The 23,139-nt window shown below is 66.3% G+C and overlaps 2 protein-coding genes across 3 annotated transcripts; one reads left to right on the forward strand and one right to left on the reverse strand.

Moving 5' to 3' along the window:
* The first annotated feature begins 10,556 nt into the window (after positions 1 to 10,556).
* On the forward strand, positions 10,557 to 20,037 carry GRWD1 (glutamate rich WD repeat containing 1). Its single transcript, XM_054009997.1, has 7 exons — positions 10,557 to 11,112; positions 16,330 to 16,447; positions 17,136 to 17,286; positions 17,705 to 17,918; positions 18,114 to 18,256; positions 18,395 to 18,592; positions 19,006 to 20,037. The coding sequence occupies exons 1-7, from the start codon at positions 10,602 to 10,604 to the stop codon at positions 19,324 to 19,326; spliced, it is 1,656 nt and encodes a 551-aa protein (XP_053865972.1). The 5' UTR covers positions 10,557 to 10,601; the 3' UTR covers positions 19,327 to 20,037.
* Positions 20,038 to 20,118: 81 nt separating this feature from the next.
* On the reverse strand, positions 20,119 to 23,115 carry TSEN34 (tRNA splicing endonuclease subunit 34). 2 transcript variants are annotated; one of them, XM_054010009.1, is made up of 5 exons: positions 23,008 to 23,115; positions 21,950 to 22,217; positions 21,569 to 21,725; positions 20,890 to 21,144; positions 20,119 to 20,658 (listed from the first exon to the last, which is right to left on the reverse strand). In XM_054010009.1, exons 2-5 carry the CDS (start codon positions 22,202 to 22,204, stop codon positions 20,471 to 20,473), a joined length of 855 nt encoding a protein of 284 aa, XP_053865984.1. In that variant the 5' UTR covers positions 22,205 to 22,217; positions 23,008 to 23,115; the 3' UTR covers positions 20,119 to 20,470. The 2 variants fall into 2 exon arrangements, with proteins under 2 accessions (XP_053865984.1, XP_053865983.1); XM_054010008.1 differs by lacking the exon at positions 23,008 to 23,115 and having other exon boundaries at positions 21,950 to 22,465.
* Between the last annotated feature and the right edge of the window lie 24 nt (positions 23,116 to 23,139).

Genomic DNA, 23,139 nt, shown 5'->3' on the forward strand with positions numbered 1-23,139 from the left:
GTGATGGGGGTGTCTCCGTCGACCGGGAGCCGCTCTCCGCTGGGACACTGGGTTGTATTTCAGGCTCCGGTGGAGCTTCTTGCGCTGGTTTAGCTGCTGCTGTGGGTGCAGGCTCCGTGGTGCCCTTTGGGGCTGGCTCCCCTGACCCTGGTGGGGTTGCTGGGTCGAGGAATTTGGGGTCCACCAGGGATTGGTGGATACCTGACACCTGTGCTCCAGTGTCTCTCCGCGCAGTCAGCTTCCTCCCGCCCACGCTCACAGTTTCCCTTCGCTCTGGGGGTATTAGTGAGACATCTGGGCCTGAGGAAGACTCTCGGGGGGACCCCGGGGTGCTAAGTTGCAGTCGGCTGGTGCTCTTGGGGCACTTGGCCTTCACATGCCCCAGTTCATTACATTTGAAGCATCGCCCGGCTGACTGTGGGCTGGGGCGGGGTGCGTGGTTGGAGAGTGGGTTGGTGGGACGAGAGGGCATCTGGGGTCTCCTTGGCTGTGTGGAGGGCCCCTCCCTGCGAGGTGGGGCCTTGGGCTGACCCCAATGGTGGGGTGTCATCTCGGGTTGCCCCTTCTGGTATCTGCACCAACTGCTACTGGCTTTCTTCTTCTCCGCCACCTCCATCCATTTGGCTCCAATCTCCCCCGCCTCCGTTACAGTTTTGGGGTTCCCATCTAGGATGTACCTTTCTATTTCCTCAGGAACACCCTCCAAGAACTGCTCCATTTGTAGTAGGAGACACAGATCTTCCAGAGACTTAACACTTGTTCCTGATATCCAGGCATTCCAATTTTTTTCAATGAGATAGGCGTGTTGTGAAAATGTCACGTCTGGTTTCCACCGTAGGGCTCTGAACTGCTGACGGGCACGCTCGGGCGTTAGCCCCATCCTAATTCTGGCCTTTTGTTTAAAAAGGTCGTACTCGTTCATGTGTTCTTTAGGCATTTCAGCTGCCACCTCTGCTAAGGGTCCACTGAGCTGCGGCCTCAGCTCCACCATATACTGGTCGGTAGAGATGTTGTACCCAAGGCAGGTCCTTTCGAAATTTTCTAAGAAGGCCTCAGTATCATCGCCTACTATGTACGTGGGGAATTTCTTGGAATGGGGAGCGGTACCTGGAGAAGGACTGTTAAGGCTACCTGGTTGACCCAGCTTAGCCCTTTCCATCTCTAAGCGCTTCGCCTCTCTTCTCTCCTCCGTTTCCACCTCCAAGCGCTTCATCTGTAGGAAGAAATTCCTGTCTTCCGCAGTCAGAACTCGGTCTGGGTTAAGGGCATCCCTCCATCTTGGCACCTGGATCTCGGGTGGGAGAGGGCTGACCCTTCCCTCTCGGGAAGTCTCCGGTTCCCCATCCCCTCCCTGCATTTCTGTCATGGAGCGGGATGTCTGGGCCTGGCGTGCCGCTTTGGGGAGACTGGTTGCTCGAGGGTCTCGGTGCCGGACCACAACCTCATGCACAGGCTGCCTTACTCTAGCCTGGTTATTTCGTTGCCACGAAGCTAGAAATGAAAAAATAAATAAATAAATAAACTGCTTGTTGGACTCCCTGGCTTTGCAGTCCTTTGCCTGTTCCCCCTCAGGTACAAGGAGAAATAAAACCTCCCTGGCTTTGCAAGCTGCCAAAAGGAAAAATGTGTCCCTGAGGTTTAAATGATCCCACCGCTCTGCCAGCATGTCAAGGCAGATTCTCTACTCTGGCACTTCGAGTGCAGAAGGTGGGGCCTGCAAGGACTCTAAAAAGTAACACTGGCCACTCCAGGCTTGTATTAAACTCCCAAGGTTACAGCTTCTCTCTGACCTTTGATGGGTAGATGCTGCCACCACCCATGTGCAAAACCCTTTTGAGAACCCAGGAAGCGCACTTGGGAATTCCTTCCTGTGGGGCACCCTCAAGCCCTTACACACACACACACTAGGGTTACCATACGTCCGGATTTTCCCAGACATGTCCGGCTTTTTGGGCCTCAAATCCCCGTCCGGGGGAAAATCCCAGAAAGCCGAACATGTCCGGGAAAATAGGGAGGGGTCGGCGCCGCTGGGTGCTGGGCCGGGGCCGGCGGTGCTGGGCCAGGGTCTGGGGCCGGGGGCAGGCCGGGGGCCGGCAGTGCTGGCCCGGGGGTGCTTGGCCGGGGGCTGGCCCGAGGCCGGCACCCCCGAGCCGAGCCAGACTGGAGACGCTGGGGCCGGCCGCCGGAGGGAGCCCCTCGGTTGGAGGGGCCAGACTGGGCCGCGCCTCCTCCCCCCATCCACCCCAGCTTACCTGCTGCCTGTTTCAGGCTTCCCGCAAATCAAATGTTCGTGGGAAGCAGGGGAGGGGGTGGAGTTGGGGCAGGGACTTTGAGGAAGGGGTGGAGTTGGGGCATAGGCAGGGCTGGGGGCCCCGTGGAGTGTCCTCTTTTTGGACACTCAAAATATGGTAACCCTATCACTCACTCACTCACTCACTCACTCGCTCTCTCTCACACACACACACACACACACACACACACAAAAAGGGGGGGGGGAAAAAACCAAAACGACATCAACTTTTGCCACCAGCTAATTAACCAACATGTGCACAACCCTCTTAAGGCACAGAACTCCAAACCCTGTTCTTAAAAAAGGTACATTTTATTTTAAAAAAAAGGAAGAAAATACACGTGGGAATTCAAGCTAGTGCTAGATTTTAAAAGTGCAACTCCAAGGATCAAGCACCCGGAATAGCTGCCTTGGGGTCCAGCTTAAAGGCTACAAGCAAAACAAAAGCACGTGGGGTTAGCCCAGAGGAGTCCACACGCCACAAAGAAATAAACAGAGATAAACCGGATCTAAACGTCCTTGATCTACTCACATGTCCTGGGATCAAATGAGCGGTTTCTAGGTATGATATTGACGGTTTTCCAATTCGGCGCCAAGCTTCTTCCAGCAGAACCCCCTGCCCGGCCGCCTCCAGCCCGGAGAACAAGAACAGACAAAGGGGAAGTTTTTTCTCAGTTTTAAAAAAGTTCTGGCCTCCCATTGGCTCTTTCGCTCAGGTGCCCACTCCCTTCCTTTTACCTGTGCAGAGCCGGGAGACTTGTTAACCCCTTACAGGGAAAGCGAGTAGAGAACAGCTACTAACAGGGGTTTTATAGCTACTGGCTGGCTGGGGGTCCACAAAAGGGAGCTTCCCCCCCTTCATTTATCACACCCCCAATTCACCCCTGAACCTTCCCCCCAAACTCACTCCCATCCTCACCCCTGAACCTCCTCCTCAAAGTCACCCTGAACCCCCCAAACTCACCCCCGAACCTCCCCCTTCAAACTCACCCCAGCCCCTCAAACTCACCCCCAAACCCTCAAACTCACCCCCAAACCTCCCCTTCAAACTCACCCCCAGCCCCTCAAACTCACCCCCGAACCTCCCCTTCAAACTCACCCCCAGCCCCTCAAACTCACCCCCGAACCTCCCCCTTCAAACTCACCCCAACCCCCTCAAACTCACCCCTGAACCTCCCCCTCAAACTCACCCCCAATCCCCCAAACTCACCCCCAAACCTCCCCCTCAAACTCACCTCCAGCCCCGCAAACTCACCCCCAAACCTCCCCTTCAAACTCACCCCCAGCCCCCCAAACTCACCCCTGAACCTCCCCCTCAAACTCAACCCAGCCCTCCAAATCTTCAGACCACCCCTCACCCAGAACCACACTGCCCTGCTCTACCCACTAGACCCCACTCCCCTCGCACAGCTGGGCAGAGAACCCAGGCGTCCTGGCTCCCGCTGGTCTAACCACTAGACCTCACTCCCCTCTGCTTTCTTTTACCTCCTCCCCATTCCCTGTCTGTTTTCCACCCTGCCCTTTCTCCTTTTCCCCTCCCCCATCTTGCTACCCCAGCAGACCCCCCCCGCCCCAGCCCCCCCTTGCTAACTGCTCCCTGTGTGTCTAATGTAGCTTCTGCCCCCTCAACCCCCCCCCTTCCCCGTCCCTCTAGCCCCTGGCTGGCTGGATAAGGAGTCAAGGCTGGAACTAGGGGTGCCTGGGGGGCTGCCCCCCAGGGAAGTGGTTTCCCGCATATACGGGGTTTTCAGGTTGGCTCTCCGCACCCTCCCTGCACAGATGGTTCCCGCATCCCAGCGGGGAACCTGCCCTGGCTTGTCCAGCCATGTGGCAGCCCCAGGCGAGACACCCCTGGGCTTCAGTGCCGGGCCGTAGGCCTGGAGTAATAGCCCCATCTGGGGACCTTTGACCCTGGCAGGGGGTGGGTGGGTGGGCAGGGAATAGGGCACCAGCCCCGATCTGGCCCCAAGGGAGTGAGGCACGCCATTAGCACAATCACTTTGGATCAAGATGTTGCGGGGCGGAGGGAGAGCCAGCCCCCACCCACCATTGGGCCAGATGGGAGCCGGCACACCCTAGGAGGGAAAGGTCCCACACCCCATTCCCTGCCCCGCCCCCTAGCCAGCCAGTCCCTGCCCTGGGGCCGGATGGGAGCCAGCACCCCCTAGAGGGGAAAGGCCCCATGCCCCATTCCCTGCCCCCCTGAGTCTCCCGCCCTAAGGTGAGGGCGGTGGGGTGGCTGGTTATCAGGGCTCACCCCCCCACCTTGCTGTCAGCCCAGCCTGGACACACACCACAGGTAATTACTGGTTCGTTAGCAGCCAAGCAAGCTGAGCAGATGGGCCAGGAGAGCTGCTCGTTGTGGAGAGGCAGGGTAGAGCGCAGGGAGGTTACCGAGCAAGCTTCGGGGCCAAGGAGGGAGAGAACCCAGGAGTCCTGGCTCCCAGCCCCCCAGCTCTAACCACTAGCCCCCACTCCCCTCCCAGAGCTGGGGATAGAGGTGGACCCATTGGGTGCCCCAGCCCTGGGCTCCCAGCGCTGGAAGCAGGTGTGTGTGTGTGTCCCTGCCGCCCCCTGCTGGAGGGGCTGGGCCCTGGTCTGTGTGTGAGTGTGACCCCCGTTTGCTGGCGTGTGAGTGTGCACACTATAAGGGGTAGCTCTTTGTGTGTGCTGTGTTGTGTTGCAGTTGTGTATCGCTGTCTGTGTTGCGTTGTGGTGCATTGTGGTGGGACCCCTTACCCGGCACGGGGACGTGGCCCCTCTGGGGTTGGGATGAAGGGCTGGTTATCCAGGGATCTTGGCAGGGCGTGGGGCTGGGGACAGGCCACCGGAAAAGGCAGAGCGGCAGCAGGGCGGGAAGGGGCAGATTCTGCGGGGCACATGGACAGTGCCGGACAGAGATTTGGCCAGGGCGGCCCTGGGGCGGCAGCAGGAGTGGTAGGTAGACAGCGGGATGAGCCGGCAGATAGAGGATTTAATGTCCCTGCCCTGGGCTGCATGGGAGCCGGGGCTCCCTGGAGGGGAAAGGCCCCGGACCTCATTCCCCACCCCCATGAGCCAGCCAGTCCCCGCCATGGGGGATCAGAGCCAGCCCCCCGCCATGGGGGATCAGAGCCAACGCCCCGTCAAGGGGACAGGCCCTGGCTTTCTCCCATCCCAGCTGGTGTCACTGGTCGGCATTTCTTCAGCCCCACGCTGCCTCCGCCTGCCAGAACATCTGGGTTAAGGTGAGAGATGGAACCATGAGTGCAGGCCCTGGGGACATCTGTAAACAGAGCTCCCCCCCCCCAGCGCCCCCTAACCACAGCACCTGGGGGCAGCCAAGGGCCGGGCTATCAGGGGCTGTGGGTCGGGAGTGAGGGGCACCGGCAGGGTGGCGGGGGTGGTGGTGAGGGGAGGATCTCCTGCCTCAGCCAAACCCACCTGTGGGCTGGGAACCTTACAGTCCTGGCACCCCTGTGTCTGCCTGCCCCAGCCCCCTCCCCCTCCTCCTCTGCCATCTCCTTCCCGCTCCCCTGTCCTCCATGTCCCCCCCTCCGACCCCTCCCCCACTGTCTGGGCTGCTCTGACATCTCCCTCCCCCTCCCAGCCCAGCGGGGAGCCCCGACAGCTCAGCCTGGCTCGTCCCTGGGGAACCCCCTGCCCAGCAAACACTGACAGGCTGGCAGCGGGGGAGGCGGGGGGGGGCGGCTCCCTAGTGGGGGATGTGGGGACAGGGCAGAGTAGAGGGGGTCAGCCCAGCAAGGGGCGCTGTCACCGGGGTGGGGGGGGGCAGGACCCCAGGGCCATGGGACATCTCCCCAGCCGGGGGCGCTCTCACCGTTGGGACCCCAGGGTCACAGGGCGTCCGCCCAGCCGGGGGCGCTCTCACCGGGGGAACCCCAGGGTCACAGGGCATCCGCCCAGCCGGGGGCGCTCTCACCGGGGGAACCCCAGGGTCACAGGGCGTCCGCCCAGCCGGGGGCGCTCTAACCGTTGGAACCCCAGGGTCACCGGGCGTCCGCCCAGCCGGGGGCGTTCTCACCGTTGGGACCCCAGGGTCACAGGGCGTCCGCCCAGCCGGGGGCGCTCTCACCGGGGGAACCCCAGGGTCACAGGGCATCCGCCCAGCCGGGGGCGCTCTCACCGGGGGAACCCCAGGGTCACAGGGCATCCGCCCAGCCGGGGGCGCTCTCACCGGGGGAACCCCAGGGTCACAGGGCGTCCGCCCAGCCGGGGGCGCTCTCACCGTTGGAACCCCAGGGTCACCGGGCGTCCGCCCAGCCGGGGGCGTTCTCACCGTTGGGACCCTAGGGTCACAGGGCGTCCGCCCAGCCGGGGGCGTTCTCACCGTTGGGACCCCAGGGTCACAGGGCGTCCCCCCAGCCGGGGGCGTTCTCACCGGGGGAACCCCAGGGTCACAGGGCATCCGCCTAGCCGGGGGCGCTCTCACCGGGGGAACCCCAGGGTCACAGGGCGTCTGCCCAGCCGGGGGCGCTCTATCCTAGACAAGCAGGATTGGAGGCCATGTGGGGATGGGGTTTGTTCCAGATCTGGGAGGCAGCGGGGGCAGGAGGGGGGACACGCTTTCGGAAGTCCCCAGCAGGTGACCCTGTGATCCCAAGAGGGGTCCTGGTGGCTGATTTAGCTGCAATGTCGGGGTAGGGGAACTAACTGAGTGAAACCTGCAACAACCGGCACCACGGGCACTGCCTGGGCACTGCCAGCCTCGGATAGAGGGGCACCAGCAGAGCAGGGGGAGGGGACCCCAGGGCTGGGGCTGCGGGTTGGGAGTGAGGGGCACCGGCAGAGCAGGGGGAGGGAAGTCCAGGCCTGGGCTAGCAGGGGGCTGTGAGTCGGGAGTGAGGAGCACATTGAGGGGGATGCCCAGGGATCCCCTAATGGGGCATGTTATGTGTGCTGGGGGGGGGGGGTAATCTGTCACAGAGTGTGGGGGAGACCAGGCCCTGCACCCCCGGCTTCCTGCGATTCACCATGACTCTCAGCCAGCCAGTAAAGCAGAAGGTTTATTTAGACGACAGGAACATAGTCCAAGACAGGTCTTGCCGGTACAGACAACAGGACCCCCTTTAGTTAGATCCATCTGGGGGCCGCAGGGATGCCACAGCCCTGTTGGTCGGGGCTCCCCTCTTTATTCCCCAGCCAGCTCCAGAACTGAAACTCCCTTCAGCCCCCTCCTTTCTGGCCTTTTCCCGGCTCCTCCCCCAGCCTTTGTCCAGTTTCCCGGGCAGAGGTGTCACCTGGCCTCCAACCCCCCTCCTGGGTTCTCAGGTGATGTGCTCAGGTGTCCTCCCTTCCCCCATGCAGACAGCCCAGCACAACTCCCCTGCAACCTTCCCAGGCCAATACTCCCCACTCAGCATTCAAATCACACATCAAGAGCAGTCCCACTTCGCCACAGTATCTCTGGCCCTGCCCCTGCCCCTGCCCCTGCCCAGGGGATGTCCAGAGAGTTGTTAACCCCCCTGCTGCTGTTTCACCCCTTGGGTCCCTTCCCCCTCAGTGCACCCAGTGCTGTGGGTGTGAACTCACAGCGACCCCTGGTGACCGCTCGCTGCAATGGAGAGTCTCTAGCGATGGCGATTCTATCCCGACCCGCAGCTCCCTCGGCTCCCCTCCCGCCGCTCACTCCCAACCCACAGCCCCCTCCTAGCCCAGCCCTGGGCCCCCCCAGCTCTGCCCGTGCCCCTCACTCCCGACCCGCAGACCCCTCCTAGCCCAGCCCTGGGCCCCCCCAGCTCTGCCCGTGCCCCTCTCTCCCGACCCACAGCCCATCCCCAGCCCTGCCGGTGCCCCTCACTCCCGACCCGCAACCCCCTCCTAACCCAGCCCAGGCCCCCCCAGCTCTGCCTGTGCCCCTCACACCCGACCCACAGACCCCTCCTAGCCCAGCCCTGGGTCCCCCCAGCTCTGCCCGTGCCCCTCACTCCTGACCCGCAGCCCCCTCCTAGCCCAGCCCTGGGCCCCCCCAGCTCTGCCCGTGCCCCTCACTCCTGACCCGCAGCCCCCTCCTAGCCCAGCCCTGGGCTCCCCAAGCTCTGCCGGAGCCCCTCACTCCCCACTAGGCCGGGTTTTAGGCTGCGGCGTCTCTGTGCTATCGCCTTCGCTGGGATCATAAATTGCCAATGAGCGCGGCCTGAAGGCCTCCAGCTGGGGCCGCTTAGCTGTGAAATTTGCTGTGCTCATTGGAGCGGGAGGGTCGTGGCCCCGCTGCAGCCAGCGCCATCACTCATGACACTTACCTGTGAGCTGGGGGCCGCTGGGCCAGCTCTGGGTGGGGAGACTGGTTGGGGGGGCACAGCAGGGAGCTCCACAGGGGATGCTCTCTGCCCTGGCAGTCAGTGCTTGCCCCAATGCCCCAGAGCAGAGCAACGGGGTACTGTGCTGTAGGGAGCGGAGCGGGCGGCTCGGCAGGGGGTGCTGGGCTGCAGGGAGGGGGATGGTGTCACGGACTCACAGATTGTGCCCACTCTTGGCCCCGTGAGGTCCGTGGGGGGTGCCCCTTTCAGTGAGACAGCCCTTCTCGGGGGTCCACTCTCTCTCGGGGTCAGACCCCTCCACCTCCTGGATCCGCACCTCTCTGAGCCTTAGCACGTCTGTCTCTGCCGTGGGCCCCCTCAGGGAGTCCACTCGCTCTGGACCCCTGGGGGCCTCCACCCCCGAAGGGGTTGATGCAACCTCGTTCTCTAGACCAGAGTGACTCTCAGCCAGCATGAAACTGGAGGGTTTATTGAGAGTTGAACACGGCACAGGAAACTCTCTGATCATCAGGCCTGGCCTCCCTCAGCCCAGCACATCCCAGTCTCCCCTACATCCAGGTGGGCTCTGCCTGCTCCCTCTCTCCAGCCCAGAGTCCCCTGCTCCCTGCTGGGCATCTGAGATCCCCGGCCCCAAGCCCTGCCTCTGTCCATTGTCTTCTCTTCCGGTAAACAGGGTTGTAAACCAGGGCCTCCTCTCCTCGCTTCTGTCCTCTGGCTGGAACCGGCTGGTTAGGTCACTGGGTCCTCACTCTGCAGCCCATTGTCCGCCCACTGGCCAGAACCGGCTGCATCTCCTCAGCTGGGCCTCTGGGTCACCAGGTCGCCAGGTCACCGGTCGCTGGGGTATCCATCCTCCCGGCCATCGGCTGGGTCCCCACGTCCTCTCTCCGGTCCTCTGCAAAACAAACTCCCTCTCCCCTCACCTTGTTAAACCAGTAACCCCCAGGGAAACTGAGTCCCACCCCCTCTGCATGCAAACCATTGAAACTCCACAGAAAACAAGAAAACCCCCCACTTTGTCACATCTGGGATCAGCAGGGGGTGCTGGGCTGCAGGGATCGGGGCAGGGGGCTCAGGAGAGGGCGCTGGGCTGCGGGGAGTGGGGTAGGGGGATTGGCAGGGGGCGCCGGGCTGCGGGGAGTGGGGCAGGGGGCTCAGTAGGGGGTGTTGGGCTGCGGGGAGTGAGGTGGGGGGCTCAACAGGGGGCACTGGGCTGTAGGGATCGGGGTGGGGGGGCTCAGTAGGGTGTGTCGGGCTGCCAGGAGCAAGGTGGGGTCTCAGCAAGGGTTGCTGGGCTGTAGGGATTGGGGTGGGGGGGCCCAGCAGGTGACGCTGGGCTGCAGGGAGTGGGGCTGGGGGGCTCAGTGGGGGGTGTTCTCCCTGGCAGTCAAGGCTGGCCCCGATGCCCCAGGGTGGCACTGGGGGGCCTGTGCTGCCGGACGGGGGCTTCAGGGCAGGGCCTGGGTGATACTTTGGAACGTCTCCCCCCCCATGATATCACTGCATCTGATGATGTCATCACTTCCTCCGTGACATCATTGCACCAGGTCGTGAGGCAGTCTCTTGTGATGTCATTGGTGCCATGATGACCCTATGTTGGTTTCCATGGCAGCGGGGCCATCGGTGACGTCCCAGGCAGCTGTGTCATGACCCGGGGTGATGATGTCACATGGGGGCAATGACGTCATCGGGGATGCCGTAAGGTCACCATGGAAGTGATTACATCACCAGCGACAGGATGATGTCACAAGTGGCCACAGTGATGTCAATACGGATGTGATGATGTCACAAGTGGATGTGGTGATGTCACGTTACGAATGTCCCCAGTGATGGCACCTGTTGTCAGGGTGACGGGCTTTGACAGTTCAGTGCGGTGCAAGGGTGTGGGGGAGATTTAGGTCGCCATGGTGATAATGGGATATGTGTGTGTGACGGGGGCACCCAGTTGCCCTTATTCAATATGGCGCCCGTGGGGCCCGGATGGGGGGGCTTCATTTGCCCTCAGTAAAGATGGCGTCCGGGGCGGAGCTGGGGATTTTCCCTTTCTGGAAATGGCGCTGGTCGCGGCTCTGACGAGTTTACCCTCAGTCAATATGGCGCCGCTGTTGCCCTTTGCCAAGATGGCGGCCCCCGCTGCGCCCTTCCTAAGATGGCGGCCGGCTCCTCCTATCCCTTTGTCAAAATGGCGGCGCTGGGATCACTCCGGCCCCTTAACAAGAGGGCGGCCCCCAGCCTCGTTCCAAGATGGCGGCCGTTGCCCTTTTCCAAGATGGCCGCGGCTCCGCTTCGTCTCCTCTCCCAAGCTGGCGTCGCGCAGCCTGAGGGCGGAAGTGCGTGAAGCCGGCGCGCAGCGTGCGGTGCCCTGTCCCAAGATGGCGGAGGCGGCGTGGCGCTGGGCCGGGGACGGGGCGAGCAGCAGCAGCAGCAGCGCGGACGAGGGGGAGGGGGAGGGGGGCCCCCCGCGGCGGGTCTATTTGCCGGGCCGGGGCCCCCCGCCGGGACCGGGCGAGGAGCTGGTGATGGACGAGGAGGCCTATGTGCTGTACCACCGGGCGGGCACGGGTCAGCGCCGGCCGCGGGAGCGGGGGCACGGGGCGGGCGGGAGGATGGGGCGGGCACAGAGGCATGGGGCTGCAGTGTGGGGCGGGCAGGAGGATGGGGTGGGCACAGAGGCGTGGGGCTGCAGTGTGGGGCGGGCGGGAGGATGGGGCGGGCACAGAGGCGTGGGGCTGCAGTGTGGGGCGGGCAGGAGGATGGGGTGGGAACAGGCGTGGGGCTGCAGTGTGGGGCAGGAGGATGGGGTGGGCACAGAGGCGTGGGGCTGCAGTGTGAGGCGGGCAGGAGGATGGGGTGGGCACAGAGGCGTGGGGCTGCAGTGTGGGGCAGGAGGATGGGGTGGGCACAGAGGCGTGGGGCTGCGGTGTGGGGCAGGCAGGAGGATGGGGTGGGCACAGAGGCGTGGGGCTGCAGTGTGGGGCGGGCAGGAGGATGGGGTGGGCACAGAGGCGTGGGGCTGCAGTGTGGGGCAGGAGGATGGGGTGGGCACAGAGGCGTGGGGCTGCGGTGTGGGGCAGGCAGGAGGATGGGGTGGGAACAGGCGTGGGGCTGCAGTGTGGGGCGGGCAGGAGGATGGGGTGGGCACAGAGGCGTGGGGCTGCAGTGTGAGGCGGGCAGGAGGATGGGGTGGGCACAGAGGCGTGGGGCTGCAGTGTGGGGCAGGCAGGAGGATGGGGTGGGCACAGAGGCGTGGGGCTGCGGTGTGGGGCGGGCAGGAGGATGGGCTGGGCACAGGCGTGGGGCTGCGGTGTGGGGCGGGCAGGAGGATGGGGTGGGAACAGAGGCGTGGGGCTGCAGTGTGGGGCAGGAGGATGGGGTGGGCACAGAGGCATGGGGCTGCAGTGTGAGGCGGGCAGGAGGATGGGGTGGGCACAGAGGCGTGGGGCGGGCAGGAGGATGGGGTGGGCACAGAGGCGTGGGGCTGCAGTGTGAGGCGGGCAGGAGGATGGGGTGGGCACAGAGGCGTGGGGCTGCAGTGTGGGGCGGGCAGGAGGATGGGGTGGGCACAGAGGCGTGGGGCTGCAGTGTGGGGCGGGCAGGAGGATGGGTGGGCACAGAGGCGTGGGGCTGCAGTGTGGGGCGGGCAGGAGGATGGGGTGGGCACAGAGGCGTGGGGCTGCAGTGTGGGGCGGGCAGGAGGATGGGGTGGGCACAGAGGCGTGGGGCTGCAGTGTGAGGCGGGCAGGAGGATGGGGTGGGCACAGAGGCGTGGGGCTGCAGTGTGGGGCAGGAGGATGGGGTGGGCACAGAGGCGTGGGGCTGCAGTGTGGGGCGGGCGGGAGGATGGGGCGGGCACAGAGGCGTGGGGCTGCAGTGTGAGGCGGGCAGGAGGATGGGGTGGGAACAGAGGCGTGGGGCTGCAGTGTGGGGCGGGCAGGAGGATGGGGTGGGCACAGAGGCGTGGGGCTGCAGTGTGGGGCAGGAGGATGGGGTGGGCACAGAGGCGTGGGGCTGCGGTGTGGGGCAGGCAGGAGGATGGGGTGGGAACAGAGGCGTGGGGCTGCAGTGTGGGGCGGGCAGGAGGATGGGGCGGGCACAGAGGCGTGGGGCTGCAGTGTGGGGCGGGCAGGAGGATGGGGTGGGCACAGAGGCGTGGGGCTGCAGTGTGGGGCAGGAGGATGGGGTGGGCACAGAGGCGTGGGGCTGCGGTGTGGGGCAGGCAGGAGGATGGGGTGGGAACAGGCGTGGGGCTGCAGTGTGGGGCGGGCAGGAGGATGGGGTGGGCACAGAGGCGTGGGGCTGCAGTGTGAGGCGGGCAGGAGGATGGGGTGGGCACAGAGGCGTGGGGCTGCAGTGTGGGGCAGGCAGGAGGATGGGGTGGGAACAGAGGCGTGGGGCTGCAGTGTGGGGCAGGAGGATGGGGTGGGCACAGAGGCATGGGGCTGCAGTGTGAGGCGGGCAGGAGGATGGGGTGGGCACAGAGGCGTGGGGCTGCAGTGTGGGGCGGGCAGGAGGATGGGGTGGGCACAGAGGCGTGGGGCTGCAGTGTGAGGCGGGCAGGAGGATGGGGTGGGCACAGAGGCGTGGGGCTGCAGTGTGGGGCGGGCAGGAGGATGGGGTGGGCACAGAGGCGTGGGGCTGCAGTGTGGGGCGGGCAGGAGGATGGGTGGGCACAGAGGCGTGGGGCTGCAGTGTGGGGCGGGCAGGAGGATGGGGTGGGCACAGAGGCGTGGGGCTGCAGTGTGAGGCGGGCAGGAGGATGGGGTGGGCACAGAGGCGTGGGGCTGCAGTGTGGGGCGGGCAGGAGGATGGGGTGGGCACAGAGGCGTGGGGCTGCAGTGTGAGGCGGGCAGGAGGATGGGGTGGGCACAGAGGCGTGGGGCTGCAGTGTGGGGCGGGCAGGAGGATGGGGTGGGCACAGAGGCGTGGGGCTGCAGTGTGGGGCGGGCAGGAGGATGGGTGGGCACAGAGGCGTGGGGCTGCAGTGTGGGGCGGGCAGGAGGATGGGGTGGGCACAGAGGCGTGGGGCTGCAGTGTGGGGCGGGCAGGAGGATGGGGTGGGCACAGAGGCGTGGGGCTGCAGTGTGGGGCGGGCAGGAGGATGGGGTGGGCACAGAGGCGTGGGGCTGCAGTGTGGGGCGGGCGGGAGGATGGGGTGGGCACAGAGGCGTGGGGCTGCGGTGTGGGGCGGGCGGGAGGATGGGGTGGGCACAGAGGCGTGGGGCTGCGGTGTGGGGCGGGCGGGAGGATGGGGTGGGCACAGAGGCGTGGGGCTGCGGTGTGGGGCGGGCGGGAGGATGGGGTGGGCACAGAGGCGTGGGGCTGCGGTGTGGGGCGGGCGGGAGGATGGGGTGGGCACAGAGGCGTGGGGCTGCGGTGTGGGGCGGGCGGGAGGATGGGGTGGGCACAGAGGCGTGGGGCTGCGGTGTGGGGCGGGCGGGAGGATGGGGTGGGCACAGAGGCGTGGGGCTGCGGTGTGGGGCGGGCGGGAGGATGGGGTGGGCACAGAGGCGTGGGGCTGCGGTGTGGGGCGGGCGGGAGGATGGGGTGGGCACAGAGGCGTGGGGCTGCGGTGTGGGGCGGGCGGGAGGATGGGGTGGGCACAGAGGCGTGGGGCTGCAGTGTGGGGCAGGATGGGGTGGGCACAGAGGCGTGGGGCTGCAGTGTGGGGCAGGATGGGGTGGGCACAGAGGCGTGGGGCTGCAGTGTGGGGCGGGTGGGAGGATGGGGTGGGCATAGAGGCGTGGGGCTGCGGTGTGGGGCAGGAGGATGGGGTGGGCACAGAGGCGTGGGGCTGCAGTGTGGGGCAGGAGGATGGGGTGGGCACAGAGGCGTGGGGCTGCAGTGTGGGGCGGGCGGGAGGATGGGGTGGGCACAGAGGCGTGGGGCTGCAGTGTGGGGCGGGCGGGAGGATGGGGTGGGCACAGAGGCGTGGGGCTGCAGTGTGGGGCGGGCAGGAGGATGGGGTGGGAACAGGCGTGGGGCTGCAGTGTGGGGCAGGCAGGAGGATGGGGCGGGCACAGAGGCGTGGGGCTGCGGTGTGGGGCAGGCAGGAGGATGGGGTGGGCACAGAGGCGTGGGGCTGCGGTGTGGGGCGGGCGGGAGGATGGGTTGGGCACAGAGGCGTGGGGCTGCAGTGTGGGGCAGGATGGGGTGGGCACAGAGGCGTGGGGCTGCAGTGTGGGGCAGGATGGGGTGGGCACAGAGGCGTGGGGCTGCAGTGTGGGGCGGGCGGGAGGATGGGATGGGCACCGAGGCGTGGGGCTGCGGTGTGGGGCAGGAGGATGGGGTGGGAACAGAGGCGTGGGGCTGCAGTGTGGGGCAGGAGGATGGGGTGGGCACAGAGGCGTGGGGCTGCAGTGTGGGGCAGGAGGATGGGGTGGGCACAGAGGCGTGGGGCTGCGGTGTGGGGCAGGCAGGAGGATGGGGTGGGCACAGAGGCATGGGGCTGCAGTGTGGGGCAGGATGGGGTGGGCACAGAGGCGTGGGGCTGCAGTGTGGGGCAGGCGGGAGGATGGGGTGGGCACAGAGGCATGGGGCTGCAGTGTGGGGCAGGCAGGAGGATGGGGTGGGAACAGGCGTGGGGCTGCAGTGTGGGGCAGGAGGATGGGGTGGGCACAGAGGCGTGGGGCTGCAGTGTGGGGCGGGCAGGAGGATGGGGTGGGCACAGAGGCGTGGGGCTGCAGTGTGGGGCGGGCGGGAGGATGGGGTGGGCACAGAGGCGTGGGGCTGCGGTGTGGGGCAGGCAGGAGGATGGGGTGGGAACAGAGGCGTGGGGCTGCAGTGTGGGGCAGGAGGATGGGGTGGGCACAGAGGCGTGGGGCTGCAGTGTGGGGCAGGAGGATGGGGTGGGCACAGAGGCGTGGGGCTGCGGTGTGGGGCAGGCAGGAGGATGGGGTGGGCACAGAGGCGTGGGGCTGCAGTGTGGGGCGGGCAGGAGGATGGGTGGGCACAGAGGCGTGGGGCTGCGGTGTGGGGCAGGCAGGAGGATGGGGTGGGCACAGAGGCGTGGGGCTGCGGTGTGGGGCGGGCAGGAGGATGGGTGGGCACAGAGGCGTGGGGCTGCAGTGTGGGGCAGGAGGATGGGGTGGGCACAGAGGCATGGGGCTGCAGTGTGGGGCAGGCAGGAGGATGGGGTGGGCACAGAGGCGTGGGGCTGCAGTGTGGGGCAGGCAGGAGGATGGGGTGGGCACAGAGGCGTGGGGCTGCAGTGTGGGGCAGGAGGATGGGGTGGGCACAGAGGCATGGGGCTGCAGTGTGGGGCAGGCAGGAGGATGGGGTGGGAACAGGCGTGGGGCTGCAGTGTGGGGCAGGAGGATGGGGTGGGCACAGAGGCGTGGGGCTGCATTGTGGGGCGGGCAGGAGGATGGGGTGGGCACAGAGGCGTGGGGCTGCAGTGTGAGGCGGGCAGGAGGATGGGGTGGGCACAGAGGCGTGGGGCTGCAGTGTGGGGCAGGCAGGAGGATGGGGTGGGCACAGAGGCGTGGGGCTGCGGTGTGGGGCAGGCAGGAGGATGGGGTGGGAACAGAGGCGTGGGGCTGCGGTGTGGGGCGGGCAGGAGGATGGGGTGGGAACAGAGGCGTGGGGCTGCGGTGTGGGGTGGGCAGGAGGATGGGGTGGAAACAGAGGCATGGGGTGGGCAGAAGGGCGCAGGATGGGGACAGGCAATGGCCCGGGTGGGTATGGAGCAGTCGGGGGGCTCTGGACGTGTGAGGGGGTGTGATAGGCCAAGGATGTGGGGCACATGACCAGCAGTGGGGCTCACCCCCTTTCTCCCCACAGGTGCCCCCTGTCTGAGTTTTGACGTGGTGCCCGACCCGCCAGGCCAAGAACTTGGCAGCTTCCCGCTCAGCCTGCGGCTCTGCGCTGGCACCCAGGCCGAGAGCTCCCAGGCCAACAGGTCAGACCCGGGGGGCCGCCGTGGGGCAGAGACGCAGCCTCCTGCCCTGCTTCTCCCCAGACATGGAGAAACCCCCGTGTGCTCCCCAGGTCGGGCACTGCGAGACACCCCCGGGCGCGCCCTGGCTGCCTGGGCACTTGGGGGTGGGTGAGCGGCTGCCTGGGGTGAGGGTGAGTGGACGTAGCACGCGCAGCCCTGGCCCCAACTCGCCCCACAGGCCACCCGCAGCTGGTGCCCGGGGCAGACCCACCCCAGCCACAACTGGCAACAAACATCCCCGACCTCAGCCCCGCCCCAGGCTGGGAGCCGCCGCGACCCGCCCGCAAGTGGGGAGCAGAGCCCGGTGGGCACTCGCCTCTGCCCCTGCCTGGGCACCAGCACCCCCCTGAGCACAGAGCCCTGGGCGGTCACCCACGTCGCCCCTGGTGTCCCCCAGAAACCCCCTGCCTGACCCAGAGGGGGGCTGGCTCCCTGTGGCCCTTCGCCTCTGTGCTGAGCCAGTCACAGGGTTCAGGCTGACGCCCCCTGGAGGCGACAGGCCCCGCACCCCATTCCCTGCCCCCCCGGAGCCAGCCAGTCCCTGCCCTGGGGCCGGATGGGAGAGGCCCTGGGCCCCATTCCGCGGGGCACAGGCGCCGCTGGGGCCCCTGACTGGGAGCAGGGCTCAGGGGGTCCCTCTCTCTGCCAGGCTGCTGGTGATGAAGATGCACAATCTGCACCGCACGGGGGCTGCGGGCGCCGAGAGCAGCGACAGCGATGAGGAGGAGGATGAGGAGGAGAAGAAGCCCGAGCTGGAGCTGGCCATGATTCCCCACTACGGGGGCATCAACCGCGTCCGGGTACGGGGCCCCCCCCACTGCTGAGCCCCCGCAGCACAGCGCCCCACACCGAGCCTCCCAGCACCGAACTCCCCAAGCAGACTCCACCACCAAGCACCCCCTGTCAAGCCCCCCGCCGAACCCCCCAGCACAGCGCCCCTTGTTGAACCCCCCTGAGCAGAGTTCCCCCCCCACCACAGCACCCCCCGCCGAGCCCCCCCAGCACAGTGCCCCTCAGAGCAGCGTCCCCCGCTGAGCCCTCTCCCCCGCCCCCCCCAGTGCAGCATCATCTGCTCCCAGCAGCACCGGCCCCCTAGCGCTGGCCTGGAGCATTGGGGCCAGTGCCCCCAAGTGAGCCTTCCCCCAGTGCAGCACCCCCTGCTCCTAGCAGCACAGTGCCCCCACCCCTGCGCTGGGGTTAACCCTTTCTTCCCGGCAGGTCACCCAGCTGGGCGGGACACAGGTGGCTGCCGTCTGGTCGGAGAAGGGACAGGTGGAGATCTACGACCTGCAGTGCCCCCTGGTAGCCATCTCAGACCCTCAGGCCATGGCCACCTTCCTGCGGGAGGAGCAGGCCAAAATCAAACCCCTCTTCTCCTTTGCCGGACACATGACCGAGGGCTTTGCCATGGACTGGTCCCCCATGGTGCCCGGTGAGCTGAGGGGCGCTGGGTGGCAGGGGGCTGCAGGTCGGGGTTGAGGGGTGCTGGCTGGGCCGGGGGTGACGGGGGCTGCGGGTCGGGAGTGAGGGGCGCTGGCAGGGCCGGGGGTGACGGGGGCTGCGGGTCGGGAGTGAGGGGCACTGGTGGGGCAGCTCCCTGAGACCCTAGCTCTGCCCCCACCCCCAGGCCGTCTTGTGACCGGTGACTCAAACAAGAACATTCACCTGTGGAGCCCCAAGGCGGACGGGACGTGGCACGTGGACCAGCGCCCCTTCACCGCCCACACTGCCTCTGTGGAGGACCTGCAGTGGTCACCGACGGAAGCGACGGTGAGTGGCAGCCTACCAGGAGAAACAGGATACTGGGGTAGATGGGCCTGTGGGGCTTATCCGGAGGGGCAAGGTGGGATACTGAGGTAGATGGACCCCTGGCAGGTGACCATGCTGCCCTGATCCCCTCTCGCCCAGGTGTTTGCCTCATGCTCGGCGGACGGGTCCATCCGGGTATGGGACGTGCGGGCAGCGCCGGGCCGGGCCTGCATGCTGACGGCCAGCCAGGCCCACACCAGCGACGTCAACGTCATCAGCTGGAACCGCCATGAGCCCTTCCTCCTCAGCGGGGGGGACGACGGGGCCCTGCGCGTCTGGGACCTGCGCCTCTTCCAGGTCAGTGCCCCCCACGGACTCCCCCTGACTGCCGGTGCCCCTCACTCCCAACCTGCAGCCCCTGCTAGCCCAGCCCTGGGCTCCAGCAGTTCTGCCGGAGCCCCTCACTCCTGACCCGCAGCCCCCGGTAGCCCGGCACTTCCCCCCCCCACCCCAGCCCCGCCGGTGCCCCTCACTCCCGACCTGCAGCCCCCGCTAGCCCAACCCTGGGCTCCAGCAGGTCTGCCGGTGCCCCTCACTCCCGACCCGCAGCCCCCTGCTAGCCCGGCCCTGGGCTCCCCCCAGCTCTGCCGGTGCCCCTCACTCCCGACCCGCAGCCCCCTGCTAGCCCGGCCCTGGGCTCCCCCCAGCTCTGCCGGTGCCCCTCACTCCCGACCCGCAGCCCCCCTCACCGCTGCCCTCTCCCCCCACAGACAGGCACGAGCGTGGCGACCTTCAAGCAGCACACGGCGCCCGTCACCTCGGTGGAGTGGCACCCCACGGACGGGGGGGTGTTCGCGGCCGCGGGTGCGGACGACCAGGTGACCCAGTGGGACCTGGCGGTGGAGCGGGACCAGGAGCAGGAGGGGGAGAGCGAGGATGACCCAGCCCTGGCCTCCATCCCCCCCCAGTTGCTCTTCGTGCACCAGGGAGAGACGGACATCAAGGAGCTGCACTGGCACCCCCAGTGCCCGGGGGTCCTGATCACCACCGCCCTGTCCGGCTTCACCGTCTTCCGCACCATAAGTGTCTGACGGGCAGAGCCTGGCTTGAGGGGAGCCTCCCCCTTGCAGATGGACCATTCCAGCTGTCTGCTGCTTCCATTGCACAGAATCGGGAGAAAGCTTTGGGGGGGGGGGTGTGGGGAGTTGGTCTGCTCCATGTAGTGGCTGCTACCATTGCACAGGCAAGAAGGGGATCCCAAGATGAGGCAACACAAACTTTTCCCCCTCCTTACTCCATGCAGTTGGACCGTTCCAGTTAGTGGCTGCTACCATTGCATGAAATGGGGTGGGGAGACAATGTGCTTCCATATTTGGTGTTATCCACCTCCTCCTTGCAGATGGACTATACCAACTGCTACCATTGGTCAGAATTTGGGGGTTGGTGGTGTCTGGACCTGGACCTTTTCATTCTGCATGGAGGGGGCGGGGCATGCCTCCAGAAAATGCACTGTTCTGCAGTTTGTTTTGGGGAGCTACCATCGAATGTGGAGATGGGGGGGGGCTGATTTCAAGCTAGTTTCCCCCTCAGTTGTACATGGTTTGGTCTGAATTTGGTTGCTACTACTTGGGGGGGGGGTCATCACCCCCATTCTATTGAGAGAAGTGGATTGTTCCGGAGGCTACCAATGGGGAGCTAGCTCCCACGGGGTGCACAAATCCCTGGGGTGGGGGAAAGGGACACAGTCCCCCAGATGCAGAGAGGAGGGAGGGGAAAACTTGCATCCATGGGGGGGGGGGTCCACAGCCAGCCCCCCCCCCCCCCCCCCCCGCCATGGATGCCCTGCGGCAGGGTGGGATGGGGGGGTTAGTACATATTATCTATTTTCTGGCAAGTTCAGTTTTAATTAAAGAAAAAAAGTTCATAACCTACTGGAGTCTGGTCAGTCTGGGGCGGGGAGCCACCTTCCAGCTTGGACTGTGCCCTCCCGAACCACAGCCCCTCCTTATCTGTGCCCTGTCCCGCCCCTCCCCGGCTCTGCTAGTGCCCCTCACTCCCGAGGTGCAGCCCTGGGCTCCCCCACCCCTCCAGTTCTGCCGCTGCCTCGTTCCCCACTCGGCCCCAGGGCCGGCAGACACCCCCAGCAACGTCCCCTCCTGCCCCGGGGGGAGGGGTACTCAGTGCCTGGCTGGGAGTGGATTGTGCCCCCCAGTTCCCGGCTGTCCCCTGCGGGGGTCACTGCAACCCGCTCCATTGCAGGGAGGTGAAGGCGAGGGCGCCGTCTGCACCCGGCGAGCAGAGCAGCAGGGTCTTCTTGACACTGGTGCCCAGGCGGGCGGCAGCCACCAGGGCGCGGAGCGGGAGAGGGGCTCCCGGGGGGCAGCACAGCGCGATGTAGTGGGCATGGAAGCGCAGGGGGTCGCCTGCAGGGGAGAGGCCGAAGGGGGAGGGGTCAGGCCAGCTGCCCCATTCCCTGCCCCACCCCCTCCAATCCTTCCCTCTACTCCCTTCCCTGAGCACCCCCCAACCCATCCCCTCCCCCACTTCTGGGGCCTGCAATGCCCCCGCCCCCCACCCACCTTCATGCACCCCTCCCCAGGGCTGGTCAGCTCCCCCTGCTCCATTTCCCCTAGGCTCCCCCCCCCCCCACCTACCTGGGTACACAAGGAAGTCTCCCCCAAACTTGCTCCCTCCGGACAGATAGTAGCCCCTGTCCCACAGCTCACGGAAGACGCGGTACCGGGCCTCATGGGCTGGGCGGCCGGCGTGAGGCCAGTCCGGGGAGGGTGAGGTCCAGTCCACCTGCTCGACCCACCCTGGGCGCTGCCGCGCCGTGGGCAGCTGGACCATCATGGAGCCGCGGGGCAGGACGAAGGGCGAATCCAGGAGCCCCGAATCCTCCACCGTGTCTGAGAGTGGAGAGAGCAACAGGCTAGGAGAAACTCAGGCCGGAATGCAGCTGCCTCTGGGGTGGGGCACGGGAGCTGGTTCTATGGGGACCCCTCGCCCAGCACTAGGATGCAGCCCCTCTGGGGTGGGCATGGGGGTTGGATATCCGGGGAGCCCTTGCAAGGCGCTGGGATGTGGCCCCTCGGGGTGGGTGCAGGGGCTGGGTAGACGGGGACCCCTCACCCAGCGCTGGGACATGGCCCCTCGGGGTGGGCACGGGGGCTGGGTATACGGGGGACTTGGTGCTTATCCACAAATGAGCCCCAGCAGAGGCCCCCGGGGCCCAGCACTGACAAACCGGGGACAGCGCCTCCTACTAAACCCCCCCTTCTCTGCAGCCCCTGGGTTTCCCTAGCAGGTCTCCCCTCTGAGACCCAGCCCCACCTGGCGTCTCCCCGCGCTGCTCTCTGCGGCGGGCTCGGCCCTGGGCGATGCGCTCAGCCAGCCGCGCCAGCAGGGCCCCCCTCTCTGCCCCAGCCAGGCGCTGCTGCTCCTGGTAGCTCTCTTCCAGCTCCCGCTGGTAGGCCTCCACCTCGGCTGCCTGGGTTCGGGGGGAGAGGGGGTTAGCTCCGGTATGGGGCGCACGGCACAGCCATCTCCCCACAGGATCCCCACCCCAAACATGCTCCGCCCCCCTGCCCGAGCTGGTGCCCCCCCCAGAGGGAAAAGGCCCTGGGCCCCATTCCGTGACCCACTGACCCAGCCAGTCCCCACCCTGGGGCTGGATCGGCACCCCCCAGAGGAGCAAGGCCCAAGGTCCCTCACCTGGGTCGGTTCCTCCCCCTCCGCCGGGGGCTGGGTCTCGGTGCCCCTCACCAGGACGGCTGCGCCCAGCTCGGCAAGCAGCCGGGCCTCCTCGGGGAGCAGCTGCAGGGGGAGGCCCAGGCGGGCGTTCTGCCGGGGCTTGCGGGCCAGCGCCCCCACCAGGGTCCCCACCAACCGGAACCGCTCACGGATCTCTCGGGTGTCCTCCGCGCTCCAGACGAGAGCCGCCCCCTCCAGCACGTGGATCCGGATCATGGCCCCGCAGCAGCTGCGGGGAGGAGAGCGGCGAGAGTGGGGGACGCGGCCCCTCTGGGGCAGGGCGCGGGGGCTGGTTATACTGGGACCCCTCGCCCAGTGCGGAGATGCGGCCACTTCTGGGGCAGAGCACCACAATCCCAGCATGCTCTGGGGCAGGGGGTGCTGCACTCCCATCATGCCCTGAGACTAGGGCCCCACTGCCAGGGCCAGGCCCCCCACCAGGCAGAGGACAATCTCAGCATGCCCCAGGCGGGGGGGGGGGGGGGGGGGGTTGTGTGCACTGCAATCCCATCATGCTTTGGGGCAAGGGGTGCCACTATCCCAGCATGCCCTGGGGCTAGGGTGGCCAAGCGGTGCTGATGCCCCAGAGGATGCTGGGAAAGCCCCTTTTCAGGGAGTCTGGTTCTGGCCACAAGATGGGAATCCCTTTAAAGGGCCACACCCACCCACACCAAACCACGCCCACCGCCCCAAGGCATTCTGGGAGTCCCATTCTTAAAAAACCTCCATTAACACCCCTCCCCCCACAGACACACAAAGGATTTTGGGAAACAGTTTCTTAAAGGGCCACACACTAAAAATAAAAAAAATCTCTGCCCCTTCCACGCAAGGTATTCTGGGTAACCTATTCTTAAAGGGCCACCCCCACACACACAACTTAACCCCCAAAGAAATTCTGGGAAACAGTTTCTTAAAGGGCCACCCACGCACCTATACCAAACCCTGCTGCTTTCCCCCAGGGCATTGTGGGTAATCTCTTCTCCAAGGGCTACACCCCCCCCATTCCCCAGCTCACTCACCTTCACCCCTGGGCTCCCGGCACCCAGCTCTGGGGTGGGCCTGGGGGGTGTTTGCAAAGCAAGCTGGCTGGTCCCTCTCTCTGCTCCTGCAAGGCGAGGGGGGGCGGGGTTCTCGCAGCTGAGCGACGGCCC

This window comes from Malaclemys terrapin, chromosome 20 (genome assembly GCF_027887155.1).
Source record: "Malaclemys terrapin pileata isolate rMalTer1 chromosome 20, rMalTer1.hap1, whole genome shotgun sequence".
Lineage (NCBI taxonomy): Eukaryota > Metazoa > Chordata > Testudines > Emydidae > Malaclemys > Malaclemys terrapin.